The sequence below is a fragment of the Varroa jacobsoni genome, unplaced genomic scaffold, assembly GCF_002532875.2.
Source record: "Varroa jacobsoni isolate VJ856 unplaced genomic scaffold, vjacob_1.0 scaffold_330, whole genome shotgun sequence".
In the NCBI taxonomy this organism is placed as follows: Eukaryota; Metazoa; Arthropoda; class Arachnida; order Mesostigmata; family Varroidae; genus Varroa; species Varroa jacobsoni.
This window is the reverse complement of record NW_019213232.1, coordinates 1-18390: the sequence shown is the minus strand read 5'-3', so window position 1 is coordinate 18390 and position 18390 is coordinate 1. Positions and strand designations below refer to the sequence as shown.

Sequence of the window (18390 nt, the reverse complement as noted above, 5' to 3'; positions counted from 1 at the left end):
ACTTTGCTGGGGCAGAAGCTGAACCGCTCGACGCAACGAGTGAGCAGCAGAAAGCTTGCGGAGACAGACAGTCGAGTGTAGCCTCCTACGGACGCGTAGTTTACAATAACAACAATGTAAGTAACTATTGTCGTCTCGCAAGTTGCCACCAACTTTATACTAATTAGCGGTTATATATTTTACATCCGACTAACAGGTTCGAAGCATTCCGGTGTTACCGTTTTACATATTTCATTCGTTCAGCCTCGAGACCGTGTTTACAGTTTTAGTTGGTCTGATGGGAGACAGTTGGCTCACCGGGTGGGGCAGTTGAAAAATAATGGCGCCGGATGGCAGCGACGATATGGCCGTCTGAAACGATGTTGAAGGTGGGCACAGCCCATGGTTAGGTTGTTTGATGAGTTTCGGGACAAATACTTGATAGCGTGTTACCCCCTGCTGAGTGCCCATAGCCGACAGCTGTAAGCACTAGCCGATGGTGACGATGATGTTGGGGGACTGAAAATGAAGTGAAAAAGTTAATAGAAACTTTCACCATAACTACGACAGGAAGTGTGAAGTTGCAACTAGCGTACACAATATGATAATTATGAATGCTATTATTTAGAGCAGCGAGACAAACGTTTTCCAAGAATACGTATCCATATTATCATAACACGTAACTGCTGGACTGGGCCATCTGTGAACGGTTTCATGCTCCGACAACCCCTGACAAAAGCAAGTGATGCTTTTAGGTTGGCTATTGATAAGTACACTGAGCGCTATGGCTAACTTATGCAAAGCTTCGAGCCATTAAACAATTAAGTTTTCAATCATGTAAAGTATTGATGGCAACAGTGGCCGCAGCTCTAGTAGTGGTATTAGTATTAGTCATATCTGCCTTCAACGCACTCTGAAGATTGCAGAATAGACTACACCTGAAGGATGATGCAACGCGTCTTGCAATAGATAAAGTAACTGAAAAAAAGCATGCTTTGTATGACACTGTAATTTTCCTATATGATCTAGTTTGTGAATCTTTTTTTTTTAAAAAACATCTCAAAATAATAGAACGAGTTGGGCCGAATCATCATTAACAAGCAAGCTTTAATTTTGACTGGTACTTTCCAATGTATTATATGTACATAATCATCAGAAAAGATATCGCTGGCAAGCTGCATGCAGCGACTAAGGTGAGAAGATATAAACTATGGGTATCATAGGTATGACACTGGCGGATGAACGGGTCATCAGCGAACATTATGCTGTTTCATAATGCAACCATCGCGGTTAAAGGAAGCCACTATAGATAAATTGTCGGCAATTGTTTACAATTATACTCGGAGTTTAATGGAAGTTTCCTATAGTACAAGAAAAACGCGTAAATAAATACCACTCAACAGAATCAAACACTTTGTTACAGAATCATTTTATTAAATACACTATATTGTACGTCAACATCGAAATGGCATCAGGACAACTGACCTCATGTGATACCTTTGTTGTACTGGCACCTGCCGCCGCAAAAAATCGTGTCGTCTTCGGAAAAAACTCGGATCGACCTAGTGGTGAAGTTCAAGAGGTTTGTGTATTTGTGAATTCGTTAATTATTAATTATATTGAAATACGATTTCTGCTTATGGTTCTTAGATTAACCAAGATGCCGAGTGATCATTCACAATATATGTGTGTATTTTTTTGCTATCACTAATTTGCGTTTTTTAATTAAATCTAATAATTGTTAAATTAAATCATTCTCTTGGTTTTCCAACGATGCAGATTCAATATTTCCCTGCGGCGACTCATCCTATTGGCTCGACGCTGAAATGCACATTTATTGAAGTGGATCAAGCCGAGAACACGTATGGCGTAGTGGTTTCGCGTCCGATCTGGATGTGGGGGGCTGAAATGGGAGCCAATGAGCATGGCGTTGTTATTGGTAACGAGGCTGTCTGGACCAAGACAAACCCAGAAGGCATGAAAACAAAAAAGCTTCTTGGGATGGACCTCGGTATGTTTTGTTGTTTATCAAAATAAGGTTTTGCGATGAGTCGAGTGTTGCAGTTATTGCAGAGTTCTCTTATCATTTTCTTGATTGTTCTCGTTTTAGTCCGCCTGGGTCTCGAGCGCAGCAAAAGCGCGAAGGAAGCGGTGGACGTCATCACCTCTTTATTGGAGAAATACGGACAAGGCGGTCCGTGCAATCAGAGCAAGGATTTATTCTACCATAACAGTTTCCTAATAGCCGATAATAAGGTTCGTTAGCTTGGTACCGACAGCGGTTGTATACTGCTCCGGATACATGAATGAGCTGGAGAAGATGAATTATGTATTATAACACCAATGTTTACTCAGCAAATTAAATATAGATCAATATTCCCGCCAGGGAATACCAATGAGCATAGCAGAACTGTATTCGTTCGAATCGAACAGCATTCAAAACAGATGCTCAAAGCTTGAACCAATGATACTAATGTAGAATTTGGCTTAAACCGTATTATATAATGCTTGACTTATCAGGAGGCGTACGTTCTAGAAACGGCTGACGTCTTCTGGGCGGCTGAAAAAATATCCTCTGGCTTCCGCAACATTTCAAACTCCTTGACCATCGGAACCTCGTTTGACCTTAGTTCGGAGGGCCTCAAGGAGAAGGCTCAAACAGCAGGGTTCTGGGATGGAAATGGAGAATTTGACTTTAGCAAAGTCTTTTCGGATGGAGACGTCTGTTCACGATATGAAGCTGGCAAAAAATTGCTAGAAACCCACGCTAGCGAAGGAGGTAACTATTCCTACTTTGTAGGCCGTATTCGTGAATGATGGCGAGATGCACGTATTCACGTCATAATCGTTCTAGTCGCACTGGTCACGTGGGTCTTCGTATACGAGAACGAAGGGATCGGTCTGGGGACACTTTCGATTTTTGTTATCTACAATGAACACATCTGACTGAAATCGTTTTGGCATCTACTCCATTCATAAGCAATCTTCAAGCACGCCTCAAAGAGTTTGCTGCAAACGTGTAATGGAATGGGCTTACACAATGGAATACCTTCTTAGGTTCTATCGGCATGTTTGTGTAATTCAATGTTGCCTGGATGTAGGCATATAGGATTTTCATTAGTTGCCCTTCTATAGGCTGATTATAATGCTTAGAGAAATCGTTTATATTGTCCGCGTTTTTAAACCTTTATTGCGCACAGTTATGAGGTAGTATGATGTGTTTTTTGCATATGACAAAAAGCAGTGTATATATGTGTATATGTATATGGCGGCGTGGTAGCGTTTATGTTTTATTTTTTAGATCCATAGAGAAATATGAGCACATGTCAAATGACTGCATAATATTGCAGATTTTGACCACACGAAGATGATGTCGATTTTACGCTCACCTGCCGTGTGCATGCCCCGGGGCCGGTCACACGTTACGGAGTCCGCTCAGGTTCGCACACTTAACCATCTTCTGTTATTTTGCATGTTTTATATACTTACGCCATTTCTAAGCTTTACGTTTTGCTTCAGCTATATTAAGATATGTTATATTGAGTTATCTTCTCTGTTACCGTAAGGATTTAAATTGGAACGCGTGCCTCACCTCTAGAGCATCCTGCATGGCGCTGTTATTAATGAGGTGAAACAATCATAAGGTGCAGAGCTTTAAGTGGGTGTATTGTAGCATCGCGGTGACAAGTGGCATTGTCTTGGATCTTTCTGTTCTCTCAAACATCCTCTTTAGGTAGTTTGAATAACATTTGTCATTTTCGAGTTCGGCTGCCGAAAATTGGGGTAGAAACCCCATCGATTCTTGAATAATAACATCTTATATGTAGGTAATTTTGACGTGAGCCAAATGGTGGCCATCCTTCGGGAAATCAGTCAAGACCAGAAGACCGATCAGCAGACTACCGTTCAGTCGTCTCAGGTATGCTAAAGCACCAGCGAATGTCGAAAAGCCAATGGATTCATCTAATAAAAAAAAAACAAGAATTATCAGTTTATTTGTGTTTCAGCGTTTCAATGTATCGATGTTTTGTTGAACATATTTGATTCAAGGGAAACATTTCTTGGCAGCTGCCAAACTTCAATGTTTTAGTTACTCAGATATGAGCAGTATCGCACCTTATAAGACTTCTTGTTTTAGACTGGAACTGATGCGTCGGAGTGGCCAGCGTCTACGTTCCCGTGGAGATAACCAATTGTTATAATGGTTTCTACAGGGATTGGTTATTTTTGGTGTTGGATCCTCGTCTAAATAAAGAGGGCTGTTTAATTTGCGGCACCTTTTTTTTGGATACCTGAACATGGAATAGTGAAATTGAACGGTGTAGTCAAGGCATACATATTATGACAAGCACAGTTTCAGGTTGTTCTCTAGGTCTACCTTTAATGATCATGGTAGCGTTCGCAAATATCAATTTCTGCGGATCATACACCGAATGTTGCTCGACACGTTGAGGCTTTCTACGCGTCCGAAATCTCTATATATAGATCTAACCTCATGATTGTTTTACAGGTATCCGTCCTCAGCGGATCTGGTCACAGTTGCCATTGGTTTACGGGTACTGCTGACCCCTCGCAATCGGTATTCAAACCGTTTATCTTCACTGAAGGCGTACTTAACTCAAAACACATTATCGCTGATGGGGACTCTACGACTCTGTACAAATTCCATCAGAAGGCTAAGCACACGAACGAGCTTCAGACGCTCCTTCGAGATCTTGAACAGCGATGTATTGCGGTTAGTATACAGAGTAGGTCAATGATATTATTACAGAAGAGCGAGATGATTAATTAATGGCAGTCAACACTTCTGTGAACGAGAGTAAACTATGTGATGTTCAAATGAGTAAGCATGACATGGCCATTATAACCACGGTCATATCTGTCTATCGGCTAAAATACAGCGTTTCTCGCTTTTATTTTTATCGACAATATATTTTTTTCTCAAACGCTTTAGCTAGATTTTCTCAACATTATGTTCTTATTATTACCTTCACTGGAACAAATGTAAAGGTTGGTTTTTTGGTTGAATCATACATTATAAATAATAGATTTTTTAGATTTTAGACCAATATTTTTTAGAATAGTGGAGGACAATTCAGAGTAATTCAGACCATATTCAGTTTTTTTTTTTTCGCTGCTAATTAGTGCTGTTCGTCGAAAACTCGATCATCTTTAAATGCGTTCGCTAAAATAACCACAGGAACCGTCACTATATTCATGACAGTCGATATGGCATTTGCAGGAGATCGATCAGATCCTTGATTGTGGAGCCAAGCCCGAAGAGCTTCGAGAACTTTTTAAAGACGCTTGTGAGACCGAGTACAAGTTTTACAAATAGGGCTCTACTATGAAGACTTGACGCGCATATGAGTGGTCCCCACTCTGGGCTAATATAAACAATCAAGGACAATTTCTTTTCAACTGATAACTACAACTAATAGTGTCTGTCGAGAACAACCACTTTAGAAGCAGTCGACGAAAATAAAAGGACTATAACATAAATTTAAATATACTTAGGTTTAAATATATAGGTGGTGCAATGCTCAATAGAAATGCTAGCTATTTTTTGCCGATAACATACGACGCCACAGATATTGAATATGGTTAGGTAGCGTTTGGTAAAACTAAATTTAAGTAGCATTTATATTATCGACGGTAGACAGGCGGGTTGAAACAACTTAGCGGAAACAAAATGCGACAGAATGCCTTATTCACTTTGGGCAGTTTGGGTGATAGGGTACGGCCAGCCCGTTCTCAACAATTGCCTGTATTCTTTGGCGAAACCCAAATTCATAGACAATTGCCCGGACAATATTATAGACCCTATTGCCTTCCAAGTCTTCTCCCGTTAATCGTGCGAAATCCAGTAAGATCTAAACGAAGCAATTATGACACATGGTAATAGAGCCAGGTTTAACAAAAGGGCAATGTATTTGTCATATTTGCATGTTTAGACCTCCGGTGGTGTAAATCTACCTTAAGCAATCCGATGTCTCTCCGCCGTTTAGGTTTACACTTGAAGCCTACATTGAGTTACGACCTACGTAGTAAATCTGCAACAGTTTTCGGCATTGTGCACTATTTGGGCAATCTTAAAAAACTAAGACACAGATATAGCGAATGCTTTATTACAACGACGAAAGGGTGCAAATATGCCAGCCTTTAGCATTATTACTGTTATTACTGGCATTGGGAGTTGAGGAGCGCGGAAAGCACGGGCGTAAAGTGCCTCTTTATCATTGCCTCTTCTTCATAATTACATCTTCTATGTATGCGAGTAATTTGTTTCACTCTTCAATATCAACAGTATTAGAATAATTTTATGTTAATCATGTCGAAGCGGCAAGATTCGTAAACATTCAACATGGGCTAAGTGGTGCTTATGGTGGCATCAAATCAAATAATATAATTTTATTAATAATATGTTGAACTGCGATGAACGACTTGCACTAAATGAAGCTTTACAAGGTAGCGCGTGCCGGGCAACCTTTACTCAGAATATATATGTTCTGAGTATCTATATATATATATATATATATATATGACTAAGCATTTTCTCTGGGTACTGGGTTATCTATTGTGGTATTAGAAAAATGACATATTTACGTTTATTGGTAATTGCCGCGGCGATGACGAACGTGTTCGCCATGTCTTCTTCATTTGCTGATCTTCGGCTTCATCATTTCGTCTTTATCTGGATAGGTTTGCGTGCAGACTATATTAGTTAACTCTTTGGGAAATATATACTATTTTGTGTGATTTCACATTCCGTGATTGTTTAAAATTGAAATAAAAAATGGATCTGATCATGCTGGCCAGATAGCCTCCGCGCGTTCTCATTGAGCACAAAATCGACCAAATAGGTATTTTACTTTTTACCAAATTTGCCTTTAGTTTCTGACTTGAATACGTATTTAAAAACTCAGCCAAACAAGCAATTGTATGTTGTTCGCAGTCCATCTACAATCGACCATGCTCAATTATCTTATCACTGAGAGCGTCAGCTTATTACTCGGGCATATCCGTACAGTGTACATCAAGTCGAACATCAAATCTATTTTTCGGGTAGATTTTGAGTGTATCTTAATTAAACTAAAATAAATAAAACTATAAATTTGTTTCTGTAAAGAGGTGATATGCAAATTTTACTATAATATCACATTGGTTTCACATGGAAGGGAAAAGGAATTTTACATTTGGAAGTTATCAACGAGCGATACTTATACTAGTGAGTAATTATTTAATCCCGACATCGATAAATGAAGATTTTCATCATTTAACACAACAGTAGATTGATTTATTTCTTCACAGAAATATTTATTTTCAATACAGAGTAAATGTTATGTGTATTTACAAGAGAACATGTAAAACTTGTCACAACGAATACTTACTCGATCATACGCGTCAAATCAACAGCTAACTAAAAAGTGTCAGTGATTCCTACAGCAATCGTAGAATTCATTGGTTCCTTGGCTTCGGAAACACTGTCTCGTTCCTGCTTCTTAAGCGTCAAAGCTGACGTCTGTTCAGCAACTTGGTTTTCGGCGTTTTCCTGTTTGTTCTTCTGCAGCCGCTTCAGATTTGAAGGCACCGATTCAGTCGTTACCCGAGTGTGGGAACCCGAAGAGGCATGGAAATTAGATAACTCAGGCTGAAGCTGACTAGCCACATGAGGACTCTGCCGAAAATGGGCTGGTCTCCTGAAATGAACACGGTACCCCCAAAAACCTGCTAAACCTTTGTCGAAGGAACGGTGTTGATGTATAACCTAAATTGTACACAGAAGCACGTGGCAAGTTTTGTTGACTGATTTTTAATTAACTGATGTACGAACATAACATAAAGGTCGTGAGGTGGTCCCGAGCCCAAAGTCTAAGATCCTAGATTCGCTTCAGATGTGTCTGGTTTTGCCTGACACGACAATCCATTGTTTATCTTGGCTTTTCTGGCTGTTTTTTCTGCAAAATGTTTTTCATACATCTATCAAAAAAAAAAAAAAAGGGTATATAAAATGTGTGGGCTAGCTTTTGAAGAAGTGTTTTTGAAAGATTTTTCCAAAGAATAGTGTATGAGAGTTAACAAAGTGTGTTATGTATGAAAAGTTTTTATTGGAACCAACTGGTCGACCTCGACTGAAAAATGACGTTTTGGGCCGAAAACACCATCCGAAGAAAAAGCAAAATGTGGTAAACGCGCGGTAAAAACTGATAGTTTTTAGCGACGCGAATTGAAATGCAATGCATAATCTACGGTTGAGGTCACTATGACTATCCTATGGACAACTTTTTGGAAAGTTTTTAAAAAACCTTCACTGCCGGACAAATATAAGACTAAAACGTAAGACAAAGATATTAGGATCCGTGACTTTAAGCCCTAAGGACTACTAGTTAGTAATTCTACTATATATCTGTCGTTGCTGCCTAATTATGCTATCGCTCTATGCAGCGAAACGTATAGCACGAATGAAGATCAATGATAAAATGTAATGTTTTTAATTTGGTTATTCAATAAACAAATCGATTTACTAAATATATGCGAAACGAGGTAACTTAACTCGAAATAAGTAAGAAATTGCAAACATAATGTTAATCACAGCTAACTTATAGAGAACTGCCTATGAATGATATTGATTGTGCCGACTGTGGGTAGAGAGGACAAATATTTCGTACCTAGTGAACTCGTCCATTATCTTCTCCATTTGCCTACGTAACTGCTGGTGCTGGGAAGCCATGCTTTCAGAATGATGGGGTTTGTTGCGAATTTGTGTTGGGCTCTGTTGGATTGAGCCTAAGTAAGCTGGAAGGCCTTCCTTGGGGCGCGGTTGTGACGGTTGCTTGAGATACGCAACTGCACCATCGAGAAGCATACCTTCCATTGCTAATAATGAAAGCCAATAGCATAATCAGTTGAGTGCGCACAGAAACCTCTAAATACTTGTTCCTATAAATGCGCCCCCGCACCATAAAATGCATATAATGGTTTAGCGATAAGACGGCAATAAGCTTCAGCATAGGGTCGAACGATATCTCAAAAATGTTTCATTTGCTAGCACAAGTGGCTATTATTTTAGTTCGGCATCCCGATCAAAGACAGTTTTTAGGCTGACTGAGCTATCGCTTAAAAATTTACATGCTTTACCGTGCATCGTCGAAACTATGATACTTTCAATATTACATCGAGCTGTACGTAAACCGTACTAGGTTTTCCCAGTACTTCAACAGAAATACTGGGAAAACTGTTGCACAAGCTGTATGGCTCCTGTTGGAACGTTGAATGTCAACTTTTTTTTTACATGCATTTTACATGTATTCGTATAGCCCCTTTAAGAAAGACATTAGAGCTATTATTAATATTAAAGGCTAGGTTTTCTGGTGTTATTTCATAGTTGAACATCTATTGGAGCCATAACTCATTGAAAAGAACTGAAAGGATAGCGGACCGCTGATCCAGGTGAGTTAGAGAATATGAACAGGAAGTCGTCTTTCTTTAGTTTGAACGCCAGCTTAAGGTACATAAATGACACAATTCAAATAAAAATTACATGTTAAGTAATCTATACAAGTAGAATGTATTACTTACCGGGATGCATTCCAAGGTTGAATGGGGGCATGCTGTTGTACATATCCATCATAGCAGGTGGGCTGTTAGGTATCATCAGAGGTTTGAGCATAATTTTTTGAGCGGCAGAAGTTAACCTCTGACCCATAGTACCCTGATTAATATCATGGAATTTAGCTATGTTAGCAGTTAATTGGTTCCAGTTACCCCGTCGTGTACCGCCCAACCCAAAGTTGCCCATGGCATTTCGCATTCGTCCAACTAGACTCTGGCCAACTTCATTCGCCCCATTTTGTGAGGATGGCAACCTCATCGTAAACTGGACGGGTGACATTGGAGTATGGTATCTCGGCAGTATCATCTTCGGAGGGACACCCGATAAATACACACTGCCTCGATTGCCTTGGTTTTGGGTTAGCTCGGAGTACAAAATCGATTCCATCTTCCCTATAAAAAGTCAAATTATTCTACTGAAAACGCGCGAACTCTCACTTTAACATTCTTCCAATACACTTAAGTATATATATCATCACCACAAAAGGCTAGCTTGGGAACATTATTATTCAGGGCTTTATAAATAAGCCCACAATTTTGAGCTGTCTTGATTAGTACACATTGTCCATCAAACTGAGGGCCTTTTAGTTCACACATAAAGGCACAGATTTCTGATCTATATACAACTGCTAGGTGAAACGAATGTGTCAATCGCGTAAACCTAAATAAGAAGTTATAGAGACTACAACGTAAAGAAAGTGTCCTTATAGCATTTGATTTCAGCTAAAGGCTGCGCACCAAATACAGAATGATAATTACGACCCTTACCATGGTTCTGCGTCTTGTTCATAGTTTTTGCTGGCAATCTCGTGAGATTCCTGGATACCGCGATCATATCCAAAGGTTTCATAATATTAAGTTGGTCTATATTCTCGGGCTTCATTTCTGCCAAAGACTCGTTCTTATTCTTCTTTTTACTTTCGTCATTTTCAAAATCTTTTTCCATATTTTGTGTAATAGGACGTTTCATCTGCTCCTCGCTAATCTCACTTACGTCATCATTTTTATTGAGCTGCTTAATTTTTTCCACAGCGGTGTTTAAATTTTTTATTCCACCTCTAGAAATGTCCATGCTCCCTTCGATTGTACCGGGGACGTCCACAGATGGCCCAAAGTTTCCCATCTCGCCATTCATAGCGTTCATTGCAAATCCACTATTCGTCGGTTCTATTTCACCTAACGAGAAATTCTCATTGAAATCCAGATTGGTCTTCCTAAGTCCCCGCGAAGGAACGGGCCACGGCCTGGCCTTCAGTGCCCCTGTCTTCATGACTGCTGTTGCCTGACTGTATAGGTTGTTTCGCATATTATTCATCGACGATTGCTTGTACATTTCGTGATCTAAAAGTGTTAAGAAAATAAACAAAAATTAGAAGCTCAAATTCTACATTTGTTATCGAAGGCCAAAAACGTACTGAGATCTGTCGGTTGGGTAGACTTCATCTAGGAACATAGTAAATGGACCCCAAAACCGATATCTAATCAGCCATGCTCGCATCACTGCAAAACTATGAAGTGTTTAGGTATTTTTTGATGCCAACCATCTTTCGTCGTAGTCATATTACTACCAATAGTTCGTTAGAGCCTTATGACGAACCGACTGTAGTGCCATATTTGAGTTTACTTCGATACCCTTTGTTCTTATAGATATTCATAGATGATTTATACATGTTTGATTACCTTCCCTAATATGCTATTTAAGTTATCAAATTCGGATAACGCCAAAGGAATTATAATTGTAGATTCACCTTAATCAGTGGATGTTTGATTTAACTCACCAGAAAAGTGGGCAAGATGATCGTGATGGTATTGATGATCATGCTCATTATCATCATCATCATCATCATCATCATGATCATGATCAAAATGATGATCTTCAATATGGGGGTGATGCTGAACGGAATGATCGGGATGTCTAGTGATCCTTGGTTCCTCATGATCTGGATGATGATGGTTCTGGTGGGCGGGATGATCGAAATACGAATACGCTGCCTTGTAGTAAGGGGCGATGTGCTCAAGTTGATACATGTCCATTGGTGATTTCATCATTTTCATTCGCGTTATCAATGGTATTGGCATGGTCGTCTCCACAGTATCCGTATTCATTCTAATCAAACACAATGGAAATCAACTGTATTACTTAGACAATGCACAGTCTTTACTATCTAACTACTTTTGGTAAGTCGAAGTTAGCGGTGTTACGTTTAGAGCGCCGAAATCTGTGACTTATAGGGATTACCATTGGGGCTAAATAGACCTCTATTTGTTCTAGCACATTTGTTCGCATTCGAAGCACTATTTGTTCACCACAACCAACGACTCTATAGCATATGCATATCCAATGTATGAATCCGGTTCTTCTCGATAACAACTAAAGGCCGCCAAAACGTCACTCACGGAAGAAGCTTTAAGGGTGGCACTGAGTAGGACACGGAATATTTGTCGTAGAACGGCTGATTGTTCAGCTCCTTCATCATGGATGCTAAGAGTTTCGTTTCAAGAAGCTTTTTCACGAAAGCATTGCCAGGCGTTGAAAACTGACTCAGAATTGCCATAGTCACAATTACAACGAGCAGTGATGATGGTATGACTGTTACCGCCATCGCCACGGTTAAGAATCGTTGGCATACGAAACGCCTTAGCAATTTATAGTGCGTCTGCGCTTTCTAATGCGGTGTGATAGAAAAGGTGGATTCGCTTGTGCTCGCTTAAGTGTCATGATAGGTGAGTGAACGCACCAACGTGCTCATTGGCAATGCACGGAGGTAAAAACGATATGAATAAGTGAGCGGCGGAAAGAAGTCGCGCGACCGCCCGCAGATATTTTTTTGGATTTCAATTTGAATCAGCTAGAACCAGGTTACCAGGTGACGCGGCGCCTTCAAATAAAAGTCAAGCCCCATCGACATTGACTCAACTCCACGCTAGGCGAACAAAATGTTTCTCTTCATAAATCACTATAAGCTAATGCCTCAATAACAAATAAGTCTAAGAACATTAGTTATAACAAAGTGCAGCACAAAACCAATAATCAGTTTTAAAGAAACACAATTTTAACACGCATTGTCGGTTCAACTGTACGGTTCAGCACGCAATTACGTACGATCTAAGTATGTATATTTTACAAGACCTACTGAGTATTATTGCATGTTGCACGATCAAATGCGCGATGGAAGTTCGCTGTATCGAACCGCTACATGTAGTTTGCGTACTTAGTAGTTGTGGTAGTAGCAATCACTATACGGAAGTTGTCCTGTAATAACTACATAACTTACGGTACTACATAATTATTAACGTTATGCATCTTACAATTTATACAAATATGCAATTAAGGGTTACAAAAATGATTCGATTATAGAAGAAAATGCTGAGCACGAAAAAACTTCGCAGATTATGTAACCGAACTTTTTGAAGACATTTTTAATTATTGATATTGAATCAATATGTGCATATGAATGTATACGGGGGCGGCTTTGGGCCCATTTGGTCGGTATAGCTTTAAATAAGCGTGATTATTTACGGATAAACGCGACTTCCTCTGTTATAACGAGCAGCGGATTTTGCCTTAGTGTAAATAAGAACGCTTTACTGAAGAAAGTCATATGAGAATAAATCGTTTATTGGCAGTCAAAAAACTATTGCGTTCAGAGGTATCGGAACGAATCGTCTGTCTTTGTCATAGTACAGATTCAGACCGGAACTTCGAAGTAAATACTGATAAATTCCATGTATAGCCCGTTTACAACTGCGCTCAGGATTTAATTTAAGATCGATAGCTGGACCCGAAAACAAAGAACATCTATCTGCATATACGAATGTTTAATCTCGGTAGCGGTTTTTTTTTTTTTATCATCACACGAGTACAAGTTGCACAAATCGACAGGATAATGAAGACAGTTTCAATGAGGAGTGGCAAGCCAACATCCACGGTAGTATTTATACATGCACGTGTCCGTGTCTGTCGAATCGTCTCGATTCAGATATCCAAGCAGCGCCGCGTTTGCGTACGATAGAATAATATCGTCGCTTGCTAAACGGGTGCCATTTTTTCGTTTGTTCATATCGTACATTAATTGTGCTGGGAAAACGACCTTCGCGATCTTGCCTAAGAATCCATAACGTTTCGGGCGTTGGTTCAATTTGCAGATGAAAAGCTTCATACATTCGCGGCCATCTTTCATTATAAGCGGAGGCACTCTGGTGAGAACTATATCAATCCAGGTAATCACGTGTTCCATGGCGCTATCCTCGATGACTCGGGGGGATAAGAAGCTATTCTCCGTATTTGAATACGATATGTCACGACGGTTTCGAAGTACTTCGCCTGCGCCAGGCAAAAATGAAAGAGGCTGCGATAGCCAGTCAGGTTTAGAAGTAAAGAGCGGCATAGTTAAGGTAATGGTGCCAAGGATCACCATGCCGAGTAGGGCAAGATTACCGAAGTTTACTGTGCGAAATTGTTCGAGGTCGGGATGCTCTCGTCCATAGCCTGGTACAGTAACGGAGAAGAGTGGTATGGAGAAGCCAAACGACGCATTGCCAGTATTCTCGAAGAAGTACGCATCGAAGAACTCACTTTTTCCATTAGAGCCGCTCGTTTGCGGAGGTGCTAGCTGATAACGGGCCTCGCTTACTGCACAGAAGGCCACCACAATACTCATTACATGCATCCTGCTTGACAATGACCAATGAGCTATTCAGTCTCACTGTGTCCGATCTGTGAAGGTCGTTTGCAGGTTTATCGATGCACATTTTCATGCTTGAACCCTTAAACCTGATTATAACGGATCTTTCAATTTGTCGAAGAGAAAGAAGGATTCATTCTGTCTGTCTGTTTGTTTGTCTGTCTCTCTCGCTCTCTCTCCCTCCCTCCCCCTCTCTCCCTCTCTCATCTGGTCCCAGAAGGATACGAGCTATCGAAAGCTAGCAGAAACTTATACACATTGTAGGCAAAAGGTGTGCAACTAACATAAACAACAGGCCATATGCAAGGCGGCGTGAGGGGGGGATGTCGCGAAGAATACCAGGGCTGCTGATGAATTCCTGGCAAGCTTCAGGGAGGAGGAGGATACGTATGTCTAGGTAAAATTGAGGTGTTTTGTCTAAATAAAATAGCGACCGCTGTAGTTCGCGATCGCCCAAAATGCAGCAATGCACAAATTAGTATGTTGACCTTTATTAACAAACAAAAGCACTATAATTAAAAATTGACACAGGTATTCACCTTCAATGTACTCCTAATTACAACCTAAATGCATTCGAACATTTTTTAACAAACAAAAAATAAACTACATTCGAAGCTTTGCCTTGTGGAAGCACAGTTTTCTGGCTGAGTTGGCCAGAAATCCAAACTTGTGATATTGAAAAAACACAGATTTGACGGATAATTTTTTGTTCGTGCCATAGTATTTATGAAATACTCTGAAATTTATATTTTCTATTAAAAAATATATTCATGACTGGCTATATTAAATGAAACTGCCTGGTGATTAGCGAAAGATTGCAATCAACGGTTATTGGACATAATGATCATTGCGAAGTCGTATTCCTTGAAGTTTACATATGGACTTTTGGCTGATTTGCAAATGCGGAGGTTGCTGCACCCAGTTTGTTTAAGCTAACACTTCGGAGAACGGACCCTAAGTTACCTCTATCGGGGCTGAAACAAAGACAGCAAGTTCTATTAATGTCTATAAAACTCTATACTAAACGAGTACTATATATGTATACGTATAAACAACAATAACTGCTATAAAAAAAGCTCAGCGAAAAAATAAGAAGTATACAATTATGCAAGAATATTTTACAGTGATATTTTAGAATCGATGGGCGGAATTGGACTGCAGGAGGACAACCTAGGCTATGATTTCGCGCTAACATTGTTAGAGTTATGCGCTTTCAATTACTCCAATATAGCTCTTTGCTTTCGCTTTTGGGGTTCTGACTTCTTAGAACTCTGCAAAGGCTGGTTGTTTCTTTACGTGGACAGGCCATGTCCCATATTTGACTATGCATAATCTCAAATAGCGTTCCGTAATTCGTATCAGGGTGCGTCGTTGGGATGTCGTATTAGGTCGTCGACACGGATAGATAAGTTGCGTTTCGTTAGGCACAATATTCAATTTCTAAGATGTTCACAGTCCTATTTTGTTGTGCAGAACATATGGATTCTGTTATAACATGAGAGATTAGGTAAAAAAAAAAAAGTGGTATTATGACAAGTCACTATAAAAAGTAAATTATGTTTATTTTTGCAATTATTCATGTTACCATTATGTTATAAAACATTAGAAATGTGTGAATTTTTCGAAAGCATCTTATTATTACCAAAAACACATAAGTATTATATGACGAGAAACCGGTATTCGATTTTTATTAGGTAAAGAAAATCTCTTAACAACTATTTTCTTCTGAAACGTTGGAGATATCTGCGGCGATAGCTGCTTCTGTGTATGAAAATGTTTTGGAAAATCTCAAACCTGCAGATTGATATTTTTTCATACCGCCCGTATAAATTCTAATACTGAAGATTTAAGTGATAGGGTAATTCGTTTTCCCTGGTAAGCACTAAACGCTAAATGCGACTTGATGTAAGTTTTCTTTTGCAAGCTGGAGTTTTTCTGTCTCTCGCCAAACTTACACGAAGTCGCATTCGGGTGCTACGCACAATACCATCTTGGCTAACTTTCTGATGATCTATAATTTAGAGTTAGATATCTAAAGAAAAAAAGGTCGGCCAGTTGACACTGAAATTTCTCTATTTGTAGTTTACTATTAGTATCTCATATAAAAACAATTGGCATTTACGGCTTTCCGTTGCCGTCATCCGACTGTCCATCTAACTGTACCGTAAATTTTGTTGGCATATTCAATACCAGACTTACTATATTTCAGATAACTCTTAATATGTACTACTCATATTAGCTTCTGCCGTGAATAAACCATCCCTGAATTATCCTTTAGATGAACGAAATATTGCCCTCAGCCACAGCCGTAACGTGGAACTTATAATTCGAGTTAATTCCAAATCTGGGTCCTGGCTAACAGTTCTCCCTATATATTAAAGCCTGTTCCCGTAAAAGATTTTCAGCAATGAAATCTACATTTCTCATCGACTGTTCGTCATACCACTAACCGTAGTAGATTGGCATAACATTACTAAACACGGAATTCCGGTACGCCGCAGAAGGGGCTGGCTACAACTCTTCGGTAGCGGGAAATCGTACATATACATACTTGTCACATGGCTTCCATATCGTAAGGCCACATTCATCAAAATCAAAGAGGAAAAGTACGCCTATGCTCCTAAAATTCGCTCACAGAGTAGGCAACGAAGGAAGGAGAAAAGGGGGCAAAGGGTGGGCTAAAAATATTCTGCATGATTAAGAAGAATATGCAGCGACACCTATATACTAGCAGTCAACACCAGACATTAATTTGTTTCCAGGGCCGATTGCTTTCAGTGGTAAATGCTCCATTACGCCAACTGTACACAGCTATAGAAAAGTCGTTGTTGCAATAAGCAACCACATACACATATTGAAACGTCACAAAAGTGACCACGATCACTTTATAGCGTTATTACGGCAAACTTCCCTGCCGAAGATGCGCACGACTAATAGAAACTGCTCACCCTATTAAGTTCCTAGATCATGGCGGGGTTACGTTTCTAGTGTCGTATCTAAAGGGCTTGAAATTACGTCGGCATATGATATAAGTAGGCAGAAACCCATGTTCAAACGAAAAACCAAGGCTTTTTTAAAACAATTGTTATCTTGTCCGTGGTTCCTTGAAATAAATTCTAGTCGCACGCTCTGTTTCTCTGTGTTTTACTTTCACTGCTCACACACACACACACGCATATATATATATATATATATATATATATATATATATATATATATATATATATATAACGAATTACTGGTTTATTACTCAATTTTTGTATTTGTGTTTTTATTCGTTCAATAATCACATGGTCGTTGTCCGTGTCATCCATTTTGTAGGTTACCTGTTAAGGGAAATACGTGTTGAAGCCGCTGATGGTCGCAGAATGATTTTCCGAAAGCAAATTGACCAGCCCATTGCGCATCTTTTTTACGTAAAGTTCCTTTGGTGGCATAAAGCAGACGAAAATTAATCGCTTCGTCTGATGATAAAAATACCGCTTATAAGCTAAAATGATTATCTATTGCCAAGCGTCTCAATACGATATACTTGAAAAAACAAAACATCTTATGGAGAAGTAGTTATGATAAAGCAGAAGTGAGTCAAGCTAATATCAGAGGTGGGTGCATTATACTATGCTAGAGTAAACGTATCAGGCACTTTTTGTTTATCGCAAAAGTTAATTGTGATGTAAAACGCAACTATTTTATCTTACAATTAACAAATACTACATTGAGCCCTGCGTGACCGACTGTGTTGCATAGCGATTGACGGGGGTTCGATTATAGGTTCACCGCTGCTTGTTTGGGCTATACGATACATGTATATGTCTCTCGGCAGAAACAGCGCAACCTGCTGTTCTGTTTACGCCCGATGAATCAGTCGCCTGGATTACATTATTCATTGCTCTATCATCTTGCACGTTCCGCAAGGATATTTAGGTTTGTGCGCGGATCCACTAACCTTCAGTGCACGTCGTGCATCGTTTCGTGGAATTGCTTATGGGAAACGTTTGGCGATACATACGTCTATGGGACCTGGCTGTTTACGTTTTCTATTCTAGCCTGGTACGATGAGTGCATGTGCGTTAGGAAGTGTCGTCATTTACGCATTGTGGCAGGCAGGCAGGCA

At 39.7% G+C, this 18390-nt stretch overlaps 2 protein-coding genes across 5 annotated transcripts; one reads left to right on the top strand and one right to left on the bottom strand.

The window, feature by feature from the left end:
- Positions 1 to 8: 8 nt before the first annotated feature.
- On the top strand, positions 9 to 6801 carry LOC111259421 (secernin-2). Of its 3 annotated transcripts, none has more exons than XM_022831422.2 (8): positions 9 to 116; positions 1403 to 1561; positions 1759 to 1990; positions 2090 to 2235; positions 2500 to 2758; positions 3807 to 3898; positions 4490 to 4714; positions 5222 to 6801. In XM_022831422.2, exons 2-8 carry the CDS (start codon positions 1445 to 1447, stop codon positions 5315 to 5317), a joined length of 1167 nt encoding a protein of 388 aa, XP_022687157.1. In that variant the 5' UTR covers positions 9 to 116; positions 1403 to 1444; the 3' UTR covers positions 5318 to 6801. The 3 variants fall into 3 exon arrangements, with proteins under 3 accessions (XP_022687157.1, XP_022687159.1, XP_086824012.1); XM_022831424.2 differs by lacking the exon at positions 3807 to 3898 and adding an exon at positions 3330 to 3418; XM_086967886.1 differs by having other exon boundaries at positions 19 to 116; positions 1455 to 1561.
- A 453-nt stretch (positions 6802 to 7254) lies between these two features.
- On the bottom strand, positions 7255 to 12338 carry LOC111259420 (uncharacterized). 2 transcript variants are annotated; one of them, XM_022831420.2, is made up of 6 exons: positions 11989 to 12280; positions 11370 to 11698; positions 10360 to 10932; positions 9559 to 9984; positions 8649 to 8856; positions 7255 to 7679 (listed from the first exon to the last, which is right to left on the bottom strand). In XM_022831420.2, the coding sequence occupies exons 1-6, from the start codon at positions 12192 to 12194 to the stop codon at positions 7400 to 7402; spliced, it is 2022 nt and encodes a 673-aa protein (XP_022687155.1). In that variant the 5' UTR covers positions 12195 to 12280; the 3' UTR covers positions 7255 to 7399. The 2 variants fall into 2 exon arrangements, with proteins under 2 accessions (XP_022687155.1, XP_022687156.1); XM_022831421.2 differs by lacking the exon at positions 8649 to 8856 and having other exon boundaries at positions 7444 to 7679; positions 11989 to 12338.
- Between the last annotated feature and the right edge of the window lie 6052 nt (positions 12339 to 18390).

Bases quoted from the DNA above. Each gene is read 5' to 3' on its own strand.
- LOC111259421 (XM_022831422.2), top strand. From the start codon at position 1,445: ATGGCATCAGGACAACTGACCTCATGTGATACCTTTGTTGTACTGGCA. The intron at 1,562-1,758 runs GTTTGTGTATTT...CCAACGATGCAG, and splicing joins CTAGTGGTGAAGTTCAAGAG to ATTCAATATTTCCCTGCGGC. The intron at 2,236-2,499 runs GTTCGTTAGCTT...TTGACTTATCAG, and splicing joins TCCTAATAGCCGATAATAAG to GAGGCGTACGTTCTAGAAAC.
- LOC111259420 (XM_022831420.2), bottom strand. From the start codon at position 12,194: ATGGCGGTAACAGTCATACCATCATCACTGCTCGTTGTAATTGTGACT. The intron at 10,933-11,369 runs GTGAGTTAAATC...TAACACTTTTAG, and splicing joins TCATCTTGCCCACTTTTCTG to ATCACGAAATGTACAAGCAA. The intron at 7,680-8,648 runs GTACGAAATATT...TGTTCATTTCAG, and splicing joins ATAATGGACGAGTTCACTAG to GAGACCAGCCCATTTTCGGC.